Source organism: Diachasma alloeum, unplaced genomic scaffold, assembly GCF_001412515.2.
Source record: "Diachasma alloeum isolate Michigan unplaced genomic scaffold, Dall2.0 Dall_scaffold_00209, whole genome shotgun sequence".
In the NCBI taxonomy this organism is placed as follows: domain Eukaryota; kingdom Metazoa; phylum Arthropoda; class Insecta; order Hymenoptera; family Braconidae; genus Diachasma; species Diachasma alloeum.
In genome coordinates, this window is record NW_021680374.1 from 2,382,243 (window position 1) to 2,404,149 (window position 21,907).

General features: G+C 40.9%; 1 protein-coding gene across 2 annotated transcripts in view; it reads left to right on the forward strand.

Moving 5' to 3' along the window:
• The window catches only part of LOC107036472 (tachykinin-like peptides receptor 99D), a 55,619-nt gene that overhangs the window by 27,575 nt on the left and 6,137 nt on the right, over positions 1–21,907 (forward strand). For both annotated transcript variants that reach the window (XM_015254449.2, XM_015254447.1), the window contains exons 2-4: positions 4,753–6,272; positions 16,364–16,582; positions 18,522–18,672. In XM_015254449.2, the coding sequence (XP_015109935.1) occupies positions 5,833–6,272; positions 16,364–16,582; positions 18,522–18,672 (810 nt within the window). In that variant the 5' untranslated portion in view covers positions 4,753–5,832. The remainder of the gene's footprint in view (positions 1–4,752; positions 6,273–16,363; positions 16,583–18,521; positions 18,673–21,907) is intronic.

Here is a 21,907-nt window from a genome sequence, read left to right on the forward strand (position 1 = left end):
GGGGGGGGCTTTGCCCCCCCCGCTCGCTTCGCTCGCCCCCCCCCGTCCGTGTGACCGCAGCGGTGTGACCGTACCCATAAACATCTTCCATATGAGCACCCCCTAATATAGTAATCCTCCATAAATATCGATATCCCCTTTATGACCACCCCCTCATATAGACATCCCTTATAAATACACGCACCTCCTCGTATAGGCACCCAACGTCCCCTGAATTTAAGCGTCCCCTGAACTTGAGTATCCCCTGAATTTTTCGCCTTATTTTTTTATTTATATAGAGAGATAATTCACTGGTAAAATCCAGCGGTTTCAATGGCATCTCTACTCCAGAATTAATTCAATATTTTTGGACCCAACTTTTTCTCTACGTGATGTGCCTACAATTCTCTCCAATTTCATGCTTCCTTCGATTCGTCACGGCCGATAAATCCGAAGATCGTCAATGTACCGGGAAAACTGTCTATTCCGTAAAATTGAGGCTGGAAAACACGTAAAATTACATATTCCCCCATCACGGCTCACTAAAAATAAGTGTATCTACTAATTCCCAACGGTTTCATCATCAGTTTATAACCCTACTCAAACCTAATGTTCTATAACTTACGTCATAATAGTTTCAGAAACCTCATACATGTTTCCATGGAGTTCATCCTTTACCATGTGCGAGTTGAGGTAAAGTTGCATAAGAAAATTATTTCCCTCGCTAAGTGTAACCCATCAAACCGGCGCCGGGGCTGAACCGTCTGTATCTCTTTATTCCTCCCGTCTCGGGCGAAACAACCAAATAAAGTTTATCATATTTTCGTGACGGATGACGACGGCCAGGGGATCGATCATCTTCAGGTGAGAGAATTGCCCCCGGGGGTCGTCTCCGATGACCCTTTAACCGCAGTTTATCTTCGTGAACATGAACCGAAAACTTCAAAAATAATAAAAAAAATAAGTTTCAGCATCTAGAAGAGATGATGTTTGAAAACTGTGATCCAAGACATTTGGCAAGCCATTTTTTCTCTCCACACCCCCAACAGTGACTTCAATGGTCTGTGGTTACTCCCTCTCGGCTCTCGAGACGGCGATAACTCGTTCTCACGAGGTTGGTCTGGTGCCGGATGGAATAAATTTCGCCCGGTGCCCATGTGCCAGAGGAAAACTGGACCCACACCTATACGTAACTGTGCGGAAAAACAATGAAAACGCAAACGCTGCAGAACAGCACGCGAAGGACGAGGGAAGGGGGAAGTGCACTGTTTGAAATAGAATTTTTTACTGCATTGGCCTGCAAGGGGTTACGAGAGCTTCTTCAGGCGGTTGGTGGTAATTCCTTGGGGGTAAGAAAGGTAACCTAATGGTCCCTAGGATCATATGCGTTTAAAGAGAGGATTGAGGTACGTCTGGAGGGCGGTTTACAGAGATCAAAAGGGCGGGGAGTTACGGAGCTCGTAAAACATAATGCGCTGAATTCGAAAGATGATTGCGACGATGGGCGAGGGGTTGAATTTATGTGAGTAAAAATTTTTTCAGAGGAAAAAAAGTGATTTAAAAGTTCGAAGCGTGATAATAAACAATAACAGTGGTGAACAATATTCCCGGGGAATTATTTAGAAATTAGTGGGACATTTGTCATTTTAGATTTTCGCGATTCTTTTTTTATTGTTATGCTGAAGTCGAAAAAATATGGGAATGAGTTTATATCCTGCTACTCACATACCGCCACCATTTCCTCTCCCCATTCCTGAGTCAAATTCTGTTCATTCAAAGCCCTCCCTTGGGAGCACTGTGTCAGTCTTTCTCATATCGGTCTTTCCCTACTTGTCGATTCTGCTCGAGCCAATGCAAGGAGCCTATTCATATGAATCCGACGTATCTAACAATGGCTGGAGGGTTTTCGAAGATTCTCCACTCCGCACTCGATATTTCCCAGTCTACTGTTCGCTTATTTGTAAATATCTGAAACTACTTGCGGGGGAAATTCTGTGAGGCTCATGGGGAAGGAAATGACGTCTTTTCATTGGCTTCAGGTGGTTCAATAATCTCTTGTATCTATTGATAATGAGAAATTGGCTATTATAGGATCAATAGATTCCTCTTTGTGAGAATTTATTCTGCAGAAGAATTCTTCGCGAGAAAGAGATCTAAAAAATTCTTCACTTGAGATTCTTCTTTCTGCTTCTTTTAAATTTAATGTGAAATTTATTTTTACCTCATCTTTTTTTATTCCCAACTGGATTAAAATTTGTGTTTGGAGATTAAATTCTTAGTGATACCCCACAACTTCTCTCCAAACTTGAAAGCTCATCTCACTCCATAAAAGTTCAGAAGTTCGATTTTCACCATTAATTACTAGACACTCAACTCTCCATTTTCCTCCTTCATTTCCGTGTTATCTTTTCACAACATCAAAGCACTGAGTGTTATATCCGTGGACCTTAGATGTCTCCTACAATTACACAAGAGACGGGGTAATTGATGCAGAAGGGGTGGCGAGCAAACGAATTCCTCGGAGTCCAAAAGAACCTGAAAGTTCCAACTGTTTCGAGGGCGGAATATATTCAAAAGTATTTCTACGGGTTAGTCATGCATATCTGTGATGAGAGATAAATTCCGGAGGATTCCTTCTATTTCCCCAGCGGAATAATCCACCAAAATGAATGCGGAAACATTAAAAAACGTCACAATTGATCCACCACACGTGATTTCCACTTGAAAAATTGCATTTTCACTACCCTGAAAAGCATTTTCTTCCATTGACCATGAGAAACGGGCCAACTATGATAAAAGCAGTTTTAATCGAATTCTCATTTCAGGAAGTGGTTGGCCCGACCGCACATATTTTCGTTCCACTTTCTTCTCTTTTCCCTCGGTCCTGCTCTTTTTTTCCCTCTCCTTTTCCCAGTTCTCTTTATTCCTTTCCTACCCTCCCGGTGATGGCAATCTTGCGTACATGTGTGGATCACACACTTTAGCATCTGTAAATGTATATGCATGTCCCGGAGACCGCAAAAGGCAACTCTTCACGCTCATCCACTTTCTGTCTCAGTACATACATTTCCCGGGGAAATACAGAGAGGGAGAGAGAGAAATGGAGTATACAATTCCTCTGGGTGCTCTCTGGTGCTTTTGCATTCTCGCATAATTTTCTCGTTGAGCTGCGGTGCAAATTCCGGGCAGCGGGCACGGGACTATTCACGAGATACAGAGATGGGAATTGCTAGAAGTAGTGGGGGAAGAAATCCATGGGACCAATCTGACAATGCATTTCTTTACATGATTATCATTTTTTTCACCAATTTTTTTTACTGAGAAAAATTTTCTGTTTCGCGCGTTGAGCCACTGACATATTTCCTCCGAAATATTTAAAGAATGCTCCTCCATTATCGTCACAAGGGAAACACCCTTCCCCATTCATAGAATAAATGCAACAGAGGGAGAACCCGTTCCGCAGAAATCCAAAATTTTTATCTCTGTTCTCGAATAAATACCTCAAACCGTGGGAGCCGAGTATCAATCACCCTCCAAAAATGCTTCAATTTTTCCCACCTATCGCTCTTATCGTCACCTCTAAAGCTCGTCCTGCCTGCTGATATTGGCCACTGGTTCACAAACAACGTGAATTCAATCAAATTACGAATGAACCGCGAATGGGCAAGGTAGAATTTTCTCAATCAGACTTGCCTGTGAGCCGCCCAAAATGTCGATCGTACATTCTCTCCTCTCATTTCTACCCTTTAGAAGGGCTCGTCCATGTAATTGAATTCCTCGGACTCTTCCCCTCTCATAATCAAACACTTGCCCCTGCTCCGCGGACAGACTATATTGTTCTGAATCTAAGAACAATTCCTCCCATTCGGGCATTAGATGGCGTTCAAGGTTGAGAGTGACGTCATTTAAAAAGCAGAGAATTCAGTCTAAATTGAAAGAAAAAAAATTCTCCGCTCCAATTATTTCCGCGATACTCGAAAAATTAAATCCAGAAAATTATTAACAAGAGGAGAACCTCTGGAATTAGGCACCTCCTTTGAAGCCCCACACAAATCTGCATCAGTAATTTGCCATCGATGTGAGCACTCTCCTTAATTAAATCCTTTATTCTTGGTGAGGGGTCTAGCATTGACTACATAAACCCGAAAATCACGATTCATCCGAATCCCTTCTATAAAGCTTCACCCGAGGGCTCCACGTTCAATATATACTCAATCGAACAAACGCCCACACTCCCCGATTGATCGATTTTAACTATTAACGAAATTTGATTTTGCCCAGCGGCAACGACTTTTCATGCGCAGTTCACTCATAAGATTTTTAAATCAAATTCATAATTGGATCGAGGATAACAGAAATTGCATTGACGCATGGACCATAAAATTACTCATTTAAATAGCAGAACTACTCTAATTGAAGGGTCAGATATTTAATCAATTTCTCCACAACTTTAATTCTGAAAAAATTACACCTGCGCTGGGAGCAGTAATAAATTTCTGTGGATTTTACCCTGCACAATTTATAATTGTTTTCAAGTTGATATTAATTTCCGGGAGTTATTCAGAGAATTGCGAAATTTCACGTGAAAATAAATATTAACTGTTTCAATAACCTGCCACTGAAGTCCCGACACGTGTTATGAATAATTTTTTGCCTTCCAGTCTCAATTAAATCACAGTAACGGGTAAATTGCATCATTCAAACATCCACAGGCCGTGGAGCCAGAATTTTGACAAATAGAATAAGACCAAAAAAATGTTCTTTTGCTTCCAGGAGGATGCGGGCGTATCGTTAGCAGGCGGGAAACGGCCTGAGGCTGGAAAAAATAAGCGACAAAAGAGCGTCAGAATAAAACTCGGGAAAAACCTAGTGACGAACAAACGAAGCAAAAGGAAAAAGCCAACCGAATGGAAAAAAAACACATGCTGGACGGAGAAAAACATACAGACAGCATTGGAAATGAGAAAAATTTCTCGATATGAACCTGCGGTTTCAATCTCGGATTACTAGCGAACAACACCGAAAAAAAGCTCGAAAAAACGATAGCAAACAGCCCGGAACGAACACAACTAGAATTCTGCGGCTGAAAGCATTGAATAGAACGTAACGACACATCGGGTCTAGATATGAAGAGCTCGGCGTATCTGAAGACGACGCAAAAACTTGGTGGCGAGAATAGAATGACATAAAGAGAATTGGTGAAGACCCGCAGGCACTTGAGATTGGCCCCCTATACCCTTCAGGCACATCAGTTTGATAAAAAAATCGTGAGTGATAGAACTAACTGATTGAAGATTGGCTAAACTTTGAAGCTTGTGAGTTTGCTCGAGCAATTCCACAGTTTCCACTGCTCTGAGTCTACTACAAGCTTTCAAAACTCCAACTGTAACTTCAGATTAATCACACTTCAATGGTTCCAAAGAAATTATCAAAGAGCGTGTGGAGAGGTTACATTTGCTGTAATGGAGCACAGGTGTTGAGACATTGTGGGAATTGATGCAGTCAGTCCTGCGGGAAGGAACCAGCCGAGCTTCGTGTAATCGCTCTACCGTGGAAAGCAGAGAGTAACCTGCAATCGATAGCCCGAGTACGGCATAATAAATTCGATGAGCAGTGTAATTAGGGGGAAATTCATGTGGCTAGTTAAATGGCATCTATTGACCCAGATAGTATCTCACCTTAACGAAAATTCCAAGACAACGATAACCATCATAGCGTGACTATGTAAATAACAGAATGTATTTGGGGCTGTTGCCCCACCAAGTAGTTAAACAAAATTCCAGAAGAACCCGAATTTGGAAAAGATATAACACGTTATTCAAGACCACTTAAATAATAAATTGGGAGAGCGTGATGCCGTCGCTCGAGGACATTTACTATCCAACGGAGTATCCGTTCAACTCAACTATTTGGCCCGACATATCGACATCGTATTACCATAACGACACAAATGCGACAGACACCGATGGCAATCAGTTTATTCTACCATGGTGGCGTCAAATGATCTGGACTGTTTTGTTCGTGGGTATGATCACCGTTGCAACTGGTGGCAATCTCATTGTCATCTGGATTGTTTTGGCGCACAAGAGAATGCGAACTGTTACCAATTATTTTCTGGTGAATCTGAGTATAGCTGATGCCATGGTCTCCACACTCAATGTTACATTCAATTATTCGTACATGCTGAATAGCCATTGGACATTTGGCAATTTATACTGCAAGATCAGCCAGTTTATCGCTGTACTCACCATCTGCGCAAGTGTTTTCACTCTCATGGCCATCTCCATTGATCGGTAAGTTCATTATTTGGCAGTGCCCCGTCCAATCAGCTGATTTAATACCGATTGCGTGTAGTTCTTCACATATTACAGACACCGATGATTTATTCAACCGGGGAAATTGATCCTCGTCGATAAATCGCGATATTATATCCAGGAGAAAACTGTAGATTAGATGTCAGGAAATTTCTGTAACGAAAGCCTAAAAGTTTGCAAAAAAGAGAGTCGTCCCCTTAGTTATTTGACTTCGTGAGCGATTTATATCCAGGTCTTGTCCTCAACAGGAGTGATAGGAAGCCAATGGTGCGTGTCAGGACAGCTGAGCACAATTGGTGGATATTCCGAATGTTTTGCTCCCTTCTTGTCATAGACTAACAAAAAGTAACGATAATTCCCCCTCATAAACTTTCCTCTCTGTTGTCTCTCTTCCCACACCTCACCAGCGAGAAGAAGCTTTTCTTTGTCCTCCAATATCGTAAAGTTTACTACCCTCAGACGTTTGACGATTGACTCCTCTCGCCCTCTTGAGACAATATTAAACCTACCGAAGTACTGCCTGATGCGGGAAATGTAATAAGATTTTTTGTCCTGATATCGGCGGTAAATAGCTCAGTCAAGGAGAATCATCTGGGGCAATGGAGTCACTATTAGACGTATGTTGTGAAACCCCATTTGGGATATTCGGATGCCTGCAGACGGCTCTCTAATTTAAATTGACACGTTCATTCCCTCGCAGAGTATATTCTGAAGGTTAATGCCGATTTATCCAGACGCTAATGCATCCAACTTTAAGGGAATGCAGCGCATTGGAGGAATAATCGTGGTTATCTGTTTTCTTTCATTGTCATGACCAGAAACGTCAGCATTTTCAGAATCGTCGGGAGCTTGAATCGGCGCTTGTGGTAAAAAAGAACGTGAACGTCGCTCGCTCAATTTTATGTTAATGTTTTCAGTTTTCCCGAGATTTCAAACCGCAAATGAGGACAGATGTATATCGACGGATAAATAAAAATAAAAGGAGAGTTTTAAAGGGAGAAAATATCGGCAGTGAATGTTCCCACAGGAAATTGCTGTTTTCTGTTCCAACATTTTCTTGAGACTCAACATTCTAAATTAAAACGTACACAACGATTATTGTCCTTGATCTTCCAAGGTTTGTCGGTCGTTAAGCGTGCGGTTGTATGCGGATAGGGAAACCAGAGGGACGATGGGAATACATTCCATTACCAAAGCTTGTGCCTGTTACCCGTGGAAACCAATTTCCATTTGTTGCGAGGCTGACTGAATTCCGAAAACAGGTGCTGCCGATTTTAAAACACGTAGTTCATGCAGAGTATAACACTATTATACACGTGTTTGCTCTAGAGATGAGAATCAAATTTAATGTCTTGATTTGATTCCTATTCTCCTGAGCATACAGTGTCGGGCTAATCTGGAAAATTCTTGTCCCAGTTGGTGAGACAATGCCAAATAAACTTTAGTTCAGTCGTTCCTGTTGGAGTTATACCTCTTTAGAGTGATGAAATGAATTTAAATTTCATCGGATGAGTTTTGTCGATAATTTCACATTCAGAATATGAATTTTACATTCGCTTCAGGAGACGAGACTCGGCAGTTCTCTCGTTAATAACTTTGTCGTCTACTAAAATTTCATGAGTAAATTCTGACAAGACCATTAAAGTATCTGATTGACATTTTGAAGTAATGGCTGAGAGTGTTCCATTTAGAATTCGTATCAAAATTTGATTGTTCAACTTTGCCTCTATTACTGACAAGACAGGGTCCATTATATCATTATGTATTTTCCTGGTTTTTTCCCCCTCAATTTCATATCGCAAGGCTTCGAGCAGTAGCGTCTACCTGCCCTGGACCCCTGGATTATCATTATCGATTTTCCATGTTACCTCTCGAAATTGTTCGTTGACCTGCAACAGCGGAGGTTGAGGAAGACGGAAGGAGAAATACAGAGTGAGTAGGGCAACTTGAGAAGGTGCACTCGGTAGTCAAGTTATTGCTGATTTGACTAAAGTGCAGAGGTTCGCACTGAATCAATTGGATGGTGGCATCGGGTCGGAATGAATGCGGGGGAAATAGATACATAACAATGGACTTTACGCTCGGATACATTCTGTGTTTCAGGGAATTACTTCATTTAGCAATTGATAGTGTTTGCTTGAGGATCGGCTGGAACGATAATTTGGTCGATCCATTTCATTTGCAATTATTTCGATGAAGAATGGCTGACATTTTTTGCTAATATAAATCAGTACCACTTGTTAATATCAACCAATTATTACGCCCGGTCACTTTAATGGCGCTACGATCGACCGCTTATTTTTTTTTATTCACTGCAATAATGCACGAAACGTGTTCACCATTCCTCCGCACCCACCGTCTCGTGCATGCCGCCAATACCAACCCATTGGCAGTCGTTTACCCTCGATACGAATAGGGTCACGTTGGCGTGCCGTAAGATGAGAATGTGCAAACAGAATTCGTGACCCATCGGCCTAATACGAGGAAAGCCTTCACACCGCCTCTGCAATAGCTTCCGATCGTTCTCCATCAGTTAAATGAAGTTAGCACACCACCGTCATTGACTGAGAATGCTTTGCCACTAGCCGACCCCTCCTGATTCTCTTTCCCGACAGGAACGTTTGCACAATGCCTGGACCTACTTCTGTATCGCAGGAACGAGCATGAAGCGGGAAACTACCTTATTGTTAGTCACAACGAGGACTCGACTGGAATTTTAGTGCTTGGACTTTCAACTGCCCCATTTAATGTCTTAATTTTGGTAACGAGCGCGGCAAATTCACATGCTTCAGAGTCTAGAAGTACCAATTACATTATGGCTGAATTAAATTGTCCTATTAAAGTGCATTTTTGTTCTTGAAATAATTCTATTTAATGTTTTACAAATTACTGCTTTTTTTTTTCAACGAAAATTGAAAAAAATTCCGTTGCTCAAGAAGAAATGGAAATCGAATTGGGCAGAAGAGTTAACCAATCGGCTTGATCGTATCGGTTCCTTCCCAAGCAATAACTGCCACTCGATTAACGGCTCCAATGCACCGTAAGCAGTCGCCTGAATGACGACAAAATCCGCAGATTATCGAATCGAAATTCAGTTGTCCGCGATTCGAAACTCGAGTATAAGCTCCACAACAGTGAACACCAGATCTTCATAAAATCGTGACAAACTAGTATCACATTTTCCTGTTAATATCATCCAGCCAAATAAATTTAGCGCAAAAGATGTAGATAAAATGCGGTAAAATCGGATTTGCCATCTCTCGTGTGGAGAAAAATATTATTCCTCATGCCTGACGTTTTCTTTTTCCACCCATCATAGTTTCCAAGAGCAGCCAATGCGATAGATGGAGTCGCGTGTGTACGAGTTGAGCTTTTCCCGATAGTCCACATCGATTTTGGGGAAAAATTCAGTCACATTCGAGGATCACCCCGTCCCCCACGGTAGATAGTATGGGTAGATATAGTTGTAAGGTCGAATAAAAAAATCGACTTCATCATCAGAGATGTGAAGCTGGTCTGGATTACGATGGACCCATCTCCCGCTACCTCGTCCATCTCTTTTTTCATCCTCCAATTCTATCTAACCCGATCACGAGGATTGATCTGGTACCGGTCGTCTATCCGGAAGTGTACGCTCATTCTCGAAGAAGCCCCACATCGAACTAGTGAACAAATTCAATTTTGCGGAATGATCAGAGTACACAAGATAGGAGAATTGCAGCAACTGGTGCAACTATTGACCCCTGGATGAGTGGTACGAAAACTCTGATTGAATTAACGAAAGATTTCCCATCGAAAAATTGAGTAATATTCCGCTGAACAAGTTGGCTGTGATTTCGAATTGATTACGGCTACACTTTTGTTTAACTTCAATATTCGAATGGGTCAGAGAGAGATATAGTTACTTCATGATGATTTTAAAGTGGAAATGACGGAAGAAATGAATTTACTCCTGAGCCCGTTGAGAGAAAGAAAATTTCAGGTGCATGAACCGGAGTGAATCTCGACCTGTTGAATCTCGACCTGTTGCCTATTTTCCAACATTCAGAAATTGATGACGACGCGCTGTGTATCATTATCGTAAATTTATGTTAGCTTGGAAGCATCATTAACGGGCGTTGTACGGGATCAGGTGATCGTTCTCCATCACGTCCATAAAACAATAGGAATGTAAATGGAGTGGAAAATGCAGGCATGAGGTCCGCATGTTTTTCGAGTCCCAGATGTTGCGAATTTCGGTATCATCTACGTCTGAAGCATCAGCTCGTGTTTTTCATCGCAATAAAATGAAAATTGTTTTCCATTCTGGCTTGAGAAAGAGTTCCACTTGAGATGCACTCAGCGTGACATCTCCCAGATGTTGGACAGAATTTCATGGTGGGTTGAACTGCTCCACTGGAAATTCAACATAAATCGTACATCATCTCTAGGAGAACTGTCATCAAGCAAGCGTAACAATTGTAACTGCAGTTGAGTTACCATTCAGTTAGTGTAAATCACAATGGTAAATGCGACTAGCTGGAGCGATTCGCCTGGTAATTCCATCGATTTTCAGGTGCTCGTAAATCATTTGCCATAAGACGCTGAGGAGGTTGAAGGCATTCGAAAGTGAAAAATAAAGGGTGACAGGTGGGCTTGATTTTAGTTGGATGAAATATGGAATTTTGAAAAGTTTCAACGGGCCATTTACGAGCCAAATGCCGGGGAATGAACATGCGATAAATCCATCGCTGATTCTGCTGCCACCGTTGGCTTCAATGTGAGAGCGATCAGCTTTTCCATTCATGGTTAACTCAAGGGGCGATGCGTTGGTGAATTCGTGAGGACTCATTTGAATCGAAAGCCACGAATTTTCAGGTCATTTCACGCCCTGGGGTTCGTGATAATCATGCCGATGAAGTTGGGGATTTGTGAATCAATTATCTGGGGAAATAACGGATATCACAGCGAGTGTCGTAACTGAAACTGATGGACTCTCAAAACATGTGACCTCACATCTGAAACAACAGAAACACGAGTTTTTGAATGAGTTAACTGAGATGATGTTTGAATCAGGTCAGTCTGCAACTCTGACAGATTGTTGGTCTTGAGTGCAAAGTTTTGTAACGATAAGAACTTTGTTTCAAATTGAAATAGGTGAGTTCCACTTGAATTTGTGGAGTTGAAGTTTTCTGTGCACAGTTCTGAGTATTCTGATTGTGTTAATATCAAGCGAGGATTGGAAGGGTTTTTCCGGGAGAGTAGGAGTGCGACTTTGATGCATGGAATATGATAGTCGGATCCATCAATTTTTCATCTTTTTATATGGCATATAACTGGTGCGTTGTAGGAGACACCGGGCCAGTTTTATAACCTGCAGCAATAAAATGCTAGGGCAGAGATACACAGTGGCGAGCCAGACGTTATTCAAAATGTCAGTCTTCTCGTATATAAATGGCAGTCATAAAGTAAAGACATGCACAATTTCCGCCTGGAAATTTCCTCATCCTTCTCGATTTCCATTAGCGTCAGTTTTTCAATTTCAAGTGAGAAGAAAAGAATAAATGAATAAAACATCATATAAATTGAATACAACACTCTTGTTGATAAATTATTCATTCAAAATGTTGAGAACAATATGTTAATAATATTTCGTTATTTCATTATACTGTGGAATTTATAACTTTAATGAACGAATGGATGAGCGCGAAGTTGAACCGGAAAATCGTGAGATATACGAGAGTTGGTGACAATTTCATGTAGGAGACTGTGCACGTACCATTGAAAGAATTTCCATTGTTGGCTCATGTGTTTTCACAAATTGTTTCGTACTTCATGCATAATACATCAGACAGACGTATAATGCGTTGTAGGCTCATTAGTCCCGTGAGGATTTTGCATTCCTCCAGTACTCCAGGTATTTACATGTTTTTTAAATAAAATCGTACAAAGTTAAACTTCAAGTGTGGAAATAAATGCTTTTGACTTATTCCTGATGACAACGTGAAGAGATGAATGAATACATGGGACGTTTCTGTCGAGTTGATCCCTTTCACGAAGATAAAACAGACGGAGACATCCACGGGGACGTTATAATCTCTTTGCATAAAAATATCGTATTTCATCATCCTCTACATTAATGTTAATAATTTGTAGAGCATTACGTGATCCATACAATGCCAGTTTTAATCTATCGCAGCACTTTAATGATGAACTCCCGTCCGCTTGGTGGCTGATGTGCAGGATTACATTCGGATGGCACGTGAACGCCAGCAGTTCCAGTCATTACTTGGCTTCATACACCCACGCATTCCATCACAATGCTTCATGACAATTCTGCCGAGTGCAATTTATGGAAACGAGAAAAATATCCAAATTCAGGGAGGATTCTGTCTATCCTCTCATACCCCCAGAAAAATCGCTACAATCTGCCTTCTCAACACAATGTCTTCTACACACAATGGAAAATTCAGCGTGAAACGAAAATAATGTTTTCAGTTTTGAAAAAGTGTTGGGGACGAAAACTCGAGTGAAAAATAGGGTTATCAGTAAATATTACATTGCATATTGTGTAAATTCCACACAGGACTGGCATTGTGCAAACTTGTATGTATCATACAGATAGCAAGGGGGATAGGAAGTGGTGGTGGGAGAGTGGTCCGAGAAGATGCTTTCAGGCGTCACACAAATCACGTTTTTCTAACTCACCCTCACCTCGAACCACCGCAAGGCCATAAATCGAGGGCAACCTCTTCGCTTCTGCGAGGCCTCTGATGCACGTATTAGAGTTTTTTGCCCTCTCTCTCACCTGCATCTCCGGGGTGAACGGGGAAAAAAATATTTTGCATTAATTGGTAGAGGGGAAATGATACATGGATCACCCTAGGGAAATTGGAAATAAATTGATTCAATCATCGGCGCTGCAGGATTTTTTTTGTTCTGTTACACTAGTTGAAAGAGAATGGGAAGAGACAACGAAGTGGTTTGTTCATCTCGATTGAGTCTATAAACTTCAATTTTAAGGAGATGACTGCATATGAAAACCGTATAAGAACTTGAGACTGAAGTTATAAGCAAACCCTCTCGATGCATTTTACGAGCTGATGAGATTCCCTCGCTTTCAACCATAAAAATGTGGATATGACGAAAGGGATTGGATTCCACGTTCTCCAGTGAAAATAGCAGGAGCTCACCAGATGGAGGGATTCTCAGTGCCACGGTCATTCGTGTTTTTAAGATAAACTCTTTTCTAGTCGTCCCTCGAGGCTCCTTATCGCAGCAAATGCTCGGATGGTTTCTACTTTACGGTGTAATATTTTTTCACCAAGATTGTAAAAATCAGCAAATGCGTCTGTTCCAATATTTTCACATTCTTCACTGTAACGTGTTGGTAGTTTCAATATTTACATATTCATTGATGGAAAATTCAATTCAATTTAAATCTCTTAATTCAAATGAAATTCAACAAAACTATGAGATTAGCAAGATTTATCATGGAAATTCAGTCACCGTCATGAAAGGAACACTCCGCATCAACGGCTTCAACAATCGCTGATAGATTTATTCATAAAGATTGCAATTTGCATTTGCCCGGTGTTAAGACGGCGAATTTATCATCTGGATAGAAACGACCGGGTGAAAAGAGTATTTCTCAGGAATGATGCGCCGCCATAAATTTCCAGAGTCGAGTGGGTTAGAAAAAAATCGGAATTTTCTCGAGTCATCTCACATTACTTCAGCCTGGTGTAAACAGTCCCGTGGGTTCGCACGTTCCAGCAGTACTAGACCAACTCAAATATTTATATCAATTGTCATTGAATTTTCGTGCGCGTGAAATCGCGGAACAACTTCGTCAGAGGGAGTCGTGACAGAACGCATTTCCTTGGGAGGCTTTTGTCCGTCTCTTAACGCTCTTTCTCCGTCCTCCGTGCAGCTTGGTGGAGGGCATCAGAGTGCCCAGGCACTTACTGGCTGAAACATTAAAGCTGACGTTCGTGGATGTTTTACGAGGATTCCTGCGACTTTCTCTTGGCGAAAAAAAGGAGGAATGAGTAATCCCAAGGGTCGAGCCGAGTACGTCTCTACTTTAGGAACATGTGAAATTTTAAAATGTGCAAACACTTCGAGCAACTTTTTTTTAAACAGAAGACAAGTGGGTAATTGCATTTTTTGTGGACGAAGATAGATATTATTGCTAACAAATTGGCAATGTGCTTCCGAATTTATTATGTGTTTTTGACATTTTTTCTGTTATTCACTGGGATGTTATCACAATTTTTGTACAATTTTTCATTTTTTTCTTTGCTTTAAAAAAATTGGAAACTTTAATAAAAATAAATTTGGAGTTGAAGAGGTTCAGAGCTTGATTGTTTATTTTGTTTTTCTAGTTTGGAGATTCATTTCGCAAATATTTTGTAACTAGAAGAGCGCATCGATGAATTCTTCCGAATTTATTCCTCTTTGGCTCTCCTTATGCGACTATTAAATTGAAACGTTATTATTTCCTTAATCACTGCCATTAATGTTGTGGAATAACGGCAAACACTTTATTGAGATAAATAGGTTTAATTAACTACAGGCGCCTACGCATAATAAGAAATAAATTTCGGGTTAGATTTAAGGATTATCCCTTTCTCTGCCTGAATGAAGAAAAAATCCGGGTTGGATCACGTCGGGACCCTTCTCCTTCTTTTTACAGTAGAGCGCGAGTGAATTGTTGAAAATCGAGGGGTCGCAAAGTGTGGAGAACGCCTATGGGCTAAATGTATATGTACACAATTCTCAAGTAGAGATGTAACTTGAAATGAAAAGGCCTCCCGTCATCACTACAAATCGTGACCCTCGATCTGTTCATTCGGCGGGAATTCAATGGCGATACTGATGAAAAGCGTTCGATAAAGTCTAACCCTCTTCGTTCTAAAATTGAAATACTACCGATGGAGAAAAAAAATGACTCGGAAGGCCGTTTCATTGCTATTGCACTCAAAATCTCACTTTGATTGGGGGCTTTTCAAAGCGCCTTTTTTATTTTGCACCAAGTGGTGTTATCGTAGTTTCAACTATAGAAGTATTTCGTGATCGGTATTTTCTATTCGTCAGAAATGAAAAAACGCCTGACGATCAATTGTTTTTTTTTTAATTTCAGTCAAAAAAATATAAAATAGTCTGCATAGCCAAAAAATTGAGCAATTCGAATAAAGCTGGAAATGAAGAATCGGATTAACTTGCAAATGGAATGAATGCCGTTTGATTAGTGGATTGAGGGCTATAAGCGTAGAGAAACCGATAAACTGCGTATTAATTGGCGGAATGTGAGTTTAATCGAATGCAGCACGGTGGTCCAGTGTCACTCGATGGTTTTATCCAATTCGTTGAAAAATTCATTCGGCATGTGTGCATTGGAAACATTTCATTTATTCCTCCCACGCCCCCTTCCACAGGATTATTCAAATTCTTTCGAAGGTGAACTCTGTTTGAATAATCATAAGTAAACCGAAAAAAAAATTGCATTTATGCAAAATTTTTTGATTCATTCGTTCAGCCAGAGGAATATTATGAGAAAAATATATGAAAATGATTCCCCTGTTTCAAAAAAATTGACGACTCGTATCCTCTAAATACTCGAGTCCTGTAGAATTAGTGAAATCGGTATTGAGCACGTTTCAAAGTGGAAACTCTTGCAGCTCAATTTTCATCCCCGTTTATCTAACCGCGTTATGTACCCGGGAATATAAAAAAGAACCGGCGGGGAACAGGAACGTGGGAGAAATGCCGTCGTCGAGGTCAGGCGTGCTTTTAAGCTTTTGTTACAGAAATGAGAGAGTAATGCGCCGGGAATTTTACGAGAATCGTATGTCTGAGTCAGTCATAAAGAAAAACGCGCTTGAAAAAAAAGGCAAACACGTGAGAAGCACGAGGCTATCGTGCCACTTTGCATACAATGTCTCGGCGGATAATGCCTCGGCCCGCTTTAGAACTAGAGGCAATTCGCGATTATTAAATTTTTTTCTCAATTCATAGGTATGGGGGGAATGAACTTGATGTAATTTCGCAATTATCATAGTTCATTACTGGATGAGATTTTTTGACAGATACATGGCAATAATGAATCCACTGAGGCCACGAATGGGACGCCGTCTGACGCTCTTCGTTGCTGTAGCAATTTGGATTATTGGCTGTATTCTCTCGCTCCCCATGCTCATATACTACACAACTTACACGCAAACATTTTCCAACGGTGAAGTGAGGGTTATCTGCTACGGAGAGTGGCCCAACAGAACTGATGATGGACTCAGCTACGATGAATACGTGTAAGTACATTTTTTATTATCTCCGTTACTCTGGCATTCCTTCAATTTTCACGTGCGGATAGAATTTCCTTTTTTTTTCTGCCATTCCAATTTCACCGTTTGTGTACATGTTTGTATGAAAGTTTGGAATTTAGGGGCGGGCAAATATGTACATATTTATCAACGGTTCGGAGGAAGGAGTTGAATATTACAGCGGACTTTGCTTGCATTTCCACAGTATTACCAAAATATTGCTTTACCGAGTTTCTGCGTATCTTGACAAGCGCAAAAATGACAGAAATTTCCCATTTTTTCCACCACTATTTCGCAAATAATCAATCTTGGGGCGGATTGGGAAGAGAGAAATTGGAGAGAAAGAGGGGCTAGAGGTAAAGAGTACGCGTCCCTCGAGTGGTCGGCTCTCAACCTCGTTGCGATGAATGGAGCCGACGCCACGAATACCTTTTTCCCACTCACCCTAAAAAACCGGATGGGAATCCGTTGTACTTGCGACAAACAGAAAAAGAAATCTCAAGTGAAGTATCGCTTTCATCATTTATCATCAGCTAAAAGACAATACGTGCAGCTTGACAACCACCTCAATATGCAGTATCGTATAGGAAACAGGAATCATCCATTATTATTATGATTATTGTCACATAGCAAATTGATTATTATTAATGCCGATAGTAAAGTGATTTAGCAAATAAAACGGGTGTACATTCGTGCGGATAGCCACTAGGTGGTGTGGTTTGGTCGAGGCACTGAAGAGTCCTTGAGGTTATCTATCGTACACGTAGATCCAATCCCCCTTCTCCCCCGCCCCCTTACCGCCACCACCCACTTGATTTGAATCAGCTAAAGTTAGAGGAACTTGCTCACAAGAACCGTTACACAGCGCGTATGCCATTAGCGGTCTGATCGCCCTTCCTCCTATTCCACTGCAGCATTAGTTTCGACCCCTGAGGTCTGTGGACTGCGTTTCTCTTGATCTCAAAGAGGCAAATTGAAATCAAATCACTCAGTCAATATGCATCTCTCCATTGTCCCTTTCGCTGTCTTTTCACTCTCAAGGGGCCAATCCGGTGACTGGCACTGTGGAATTTTCAATTGCAGCGTTGGGTAAACCAAAGGACAACAGCGGATTCCTCGAACAGAGAGAAAGATCTGTTGAGAATGAGAATAAGGGGATAATGCAAAAACGTGAGATTGTACTCAGTTAATTTCCCAATTTTAATCAACGGAAAATGATCATCAAACAGCCACAGTGGAGGAAGATAATTCTTTTAATCATAATGGATTAAATCAACATTTTGCAGTAATACCGGGTAAAATTACGTAATGTGAATAGCGATACCCGTGGGCTCAATTAACCAGAATTTATAACCGTCTACGAGTAATTAATTTCATATGGCATAGTACTGGCAGCCCAACGGCTCATTCCTCTCCAGTCTCACAGTCTCCCCAACCACATCCGTCCTCATTTTTCACTCGAGCTAATTTGTTGTTACACCCATAGGTAAGCGGGTGGTGATAGTGCCAATGGAGGGATTGGAGGCTGGCTAATGAGCTAATTAACTCAGTTAATGCTCCATTGATGTCTGCCGATCGTAATCACAAGGGCCATCAGTCAATGATTATTCAGCTGATCATTCATCAGCCTTTATTTTAATTGAATATGAGCTCAATCATAGTTGTACGTTGTTATGCGTATATTCATTTGTCAGACCAAAAGATTAACGACTTGTGCATCGTCAGTAAATCATTAATTCATCACTCGATTGGTATTCCGGGGGGAGGGGAATGCTGATTTATTCATAACATTTCATAACAACAGATTCGTAATGCGAATGTTGATGAAATGTTATATTATTTTATTGTTATAGGGAATTATATTTTGCTGAAGAAAGAATGGCTATGGCGTACACCATTTTCAGTTGATGATGTTTGTCATTTGTAGGTACAACGTGATATTCATGATCCTGACGTATTTCTTACCAATTGGCTCGATGACATTTACATACGCCCGAGTAGGCCTTGAGTTGTGGGGCTCGCAGAGCATCGGTGAGGCGACCCAGCGCCAATTAGACAACATCAGGAGCAAACGGAGGGTGAGTTACATGACACATCGCCCAGTATTAATTGCATTTACGTAATAAAATTTAACTATCCATGTTACTCCTCAAGGACATGGAAAACAAATCTCGTTACTCGAGTAAATTAATTTGAGTTCGTCAGGATTTCCAATTCATTGAGTTGATTTACCAATGGCGATAGTCAATAAATTGCTCCTATTGAGGGAAATTGGGGATTGATTGAAACTTTGACACTCAATTTAGTCTGTCATAAAATGTTCTGTAAGTGAGTTACATAATGCAGAATTTTCTGAAGCGTGAAAAATATTTTGCCACAGTTTTCTGCACATTCACTTGCCGATTGAAATTGATCCCTCCCAGGTATTCAGCGGCGTTCCTATTGATTTAAGCACTGCACCCCTAGACGAAATTCCCCAGATTCTTCTCTCAAACTATCGCAAACACCAATTTACATTTCGATGTTATCCTGACAGGGATTAATTATACAGCGAAAATTAGTCGTTAACCGCTGCCAACACTACACCGTGAATTTAAAAAAAAAACTTGGTAAGACTCATGAATAATTCTACGTGCTAACCAATAAAAGCCAGTAGCCGCGATGTGAGAATATAAGAGGTCATAAATAATTTTCTGTGTGTGGAGGGCGTTGCAAAGAATAACAAAAGTATTCCACTTTTTGTTTGTTGCAACAATATCTATTCAGGGAAAGGAAGCAATGTAATATCAAAAGGAGCCGATTGGAATTTGTAAATATTTATCGTTAAACTCCATTAGCTGAATACTTTTCCGGGGCGAATTTCTCATGTTTCCCCGTAATTGGGTAATGTCAACTCTTTTTTATAGTTTTAAGCGTGAAATTTCCGTGTTAATCTGCTCCCTTTTTTTATAATTATAATAATTGGCGAATTAATTAAAATACTTCATTTTCCTCAAATCTAATTAAAAGCTTTTGAATTTTGATGATAACTCCAAAAATTTCTCATTTCTCATTTCTAACTTCCACTCTTCTCATAAAAGGCAAAGAACCTTCCAAAAGTTGATGCACCTCGGTGACCCAGAGAGAAATAACGAACGAAATGGAACCAACTCCAATTAGCCATGAAGGCACAAAACAGAGAAAACGTCCGTGGTATGCTTTAAACGTAAACGTGTAGTAATGTCACAAGAAGGTCGGACTAGGGGGCTGAGAAAACGAGTATAGAGAGGAGATGGGGGATGGGAGGGTGGGCAGAATCGCCTTGTAACAGAGTTTGCAGCGTTGAGCCATGGCATAACTTGTAATTAGTAGATACCCGGTAGGCCACTGGCATTGGATCCCTTGAAATCCCCAAAACTCGAGCTACCTCAGCCAGGGGCTATTCAACCAAGCATCAACAGCGTTACACTTTATAATCCAAAAGCCGCGAGTCCTCTCACGATGCCCCGATTCACTCGTGTAAATTCCGAGACGAAATTCTGTCGTGCCTCTTAAACTTTGCGCATACGTCACACTCGCGTTATTAACTTCGTCATGGAGTCTTGCATTTTAGGGCGAAAGTTTCGTGAGAATTTGGGGGATTTTGTAAGGAGCTTTGTGAAGTTTACACGGAGAGTTGATTATTGAGGAAATTACAGCATCTGTTTATGAATTATGAATAACTCTTCCGGAAAATTGGGGATTCTTTGTGCTTTCTTGTCCCTTCATATTGAAAATGCAATTTCCACTGAAAAGGTATTTTCTTTTCTTGATTTGAATTTAATGATGCATCAATTAAAAATCTCCCCGATTGTTTCTTTGGACCAAGCAAAATAGTGAACAATACTTGACAGCTCCAGCTGTCGTCGAATTACGACGAAACTCTGGTAGTTAAAGTTTTCAGTATTTTCTTAACAGTTTAGTCGGAAACATTGGCATTGAACGTGAATCGGGGGGAGACTGGATTAGGGAGGGACTAGAGGGGAAGTTGGGAAGAGTCAAAGAGGGTGACCTGAGTATCCAGGATCTATACACATTGTACATCGTAGCTTAGCTCCGGAATTTGTTATTATGCATGGCGATCATGTAGTGTGTGCAGCCGAGGGGCGAAGGCATTGTTTATAACCCGCCAGCGGGTTATATGCAAATCACTGATAACAACGTATTACGAATGCTCGGCACCCCCTCGCCCTCCTTTCCTTTTCGCTTTTACCCCACTGGACAGGGATCTATTGTACTGTATTTATTATTGTCGAGGATATCTACGACTGATTCCTGTGTTTCTTAACCGTTACCCGTAGTTTCTATTTTCCGCTTTATTTATAGTTTGTATCAATTTTTTTCAGTTGGAATACTGCACTGATGAAATACGTCTGATTGAACTTGCCCCTTTTCCACTGTTTCCTTTCATGACTCTTCGCCTCCACAGGATTATCTCCAAATAACGTTCATCACGGAATTTCTGTCCCAGCTGAGAGGCATCTTCATTTTTGTTCCTTTCAGAAAAAAAATTTCCCCTTTCATTCTCCCTCTGTGATTCTATTTTTCGACACTTTTTACCTCTGCTTTCACAATTATTACGAGACTCCGGCAGTCACCCAAGCCTCTTGGCCTCCGTCTCGTTTCATTTCTCGTTTTCCAACCTTGAAATTGAATTCCCCCAGATCCTTTTAAAAATTACTCACATATAATTGCTATAATTGATAATACTCTTTTTGTAATCTAGAGTTTTTCATTCCATATTCAGAGGAAAAAAATCAGTGTTTCACGAAAGATTTATCAAACATTTTTGCATTCATCTAGCTTTGGAGTGGTAGAAGAAGATGAGGCCGGAATTTATCATGAGATTATTCTTGAAATATAGCAGATTATCTTGGAAATTGAGGGATCTAGTGAAATTTACCAAGAAACCCCTTTTTTCTCCCTGAATCCACTCGTTCTCGAGGTAGAGTAAAAATAATAAGTACATCCATCGACTCTTCAAGAGCATAATATATACCAGCGAAGACATTTTTTTTCATCCCCAGAAAGATTTTTACGAGGTAACACTGCCGCGTTAAGTAACTCCAGTGAAGTGGGATTCGCGTGCAGGATTTACGAGGATAGGACACACCCGCTGGTGTACACACGTCCAGAGTTTGGACGACTTGGACCTCTACCTTATAAAGCCGTGTTAGATGAGCACACGTTTGCCCGTAAAATTCAATCGAATTTAATGCTCTGCACACACAAAATTTTTTCCCTCGAATTTATTATGCTCTCCGGTCTCGCTCGCCCGATCCTCCCCCCCCCCCC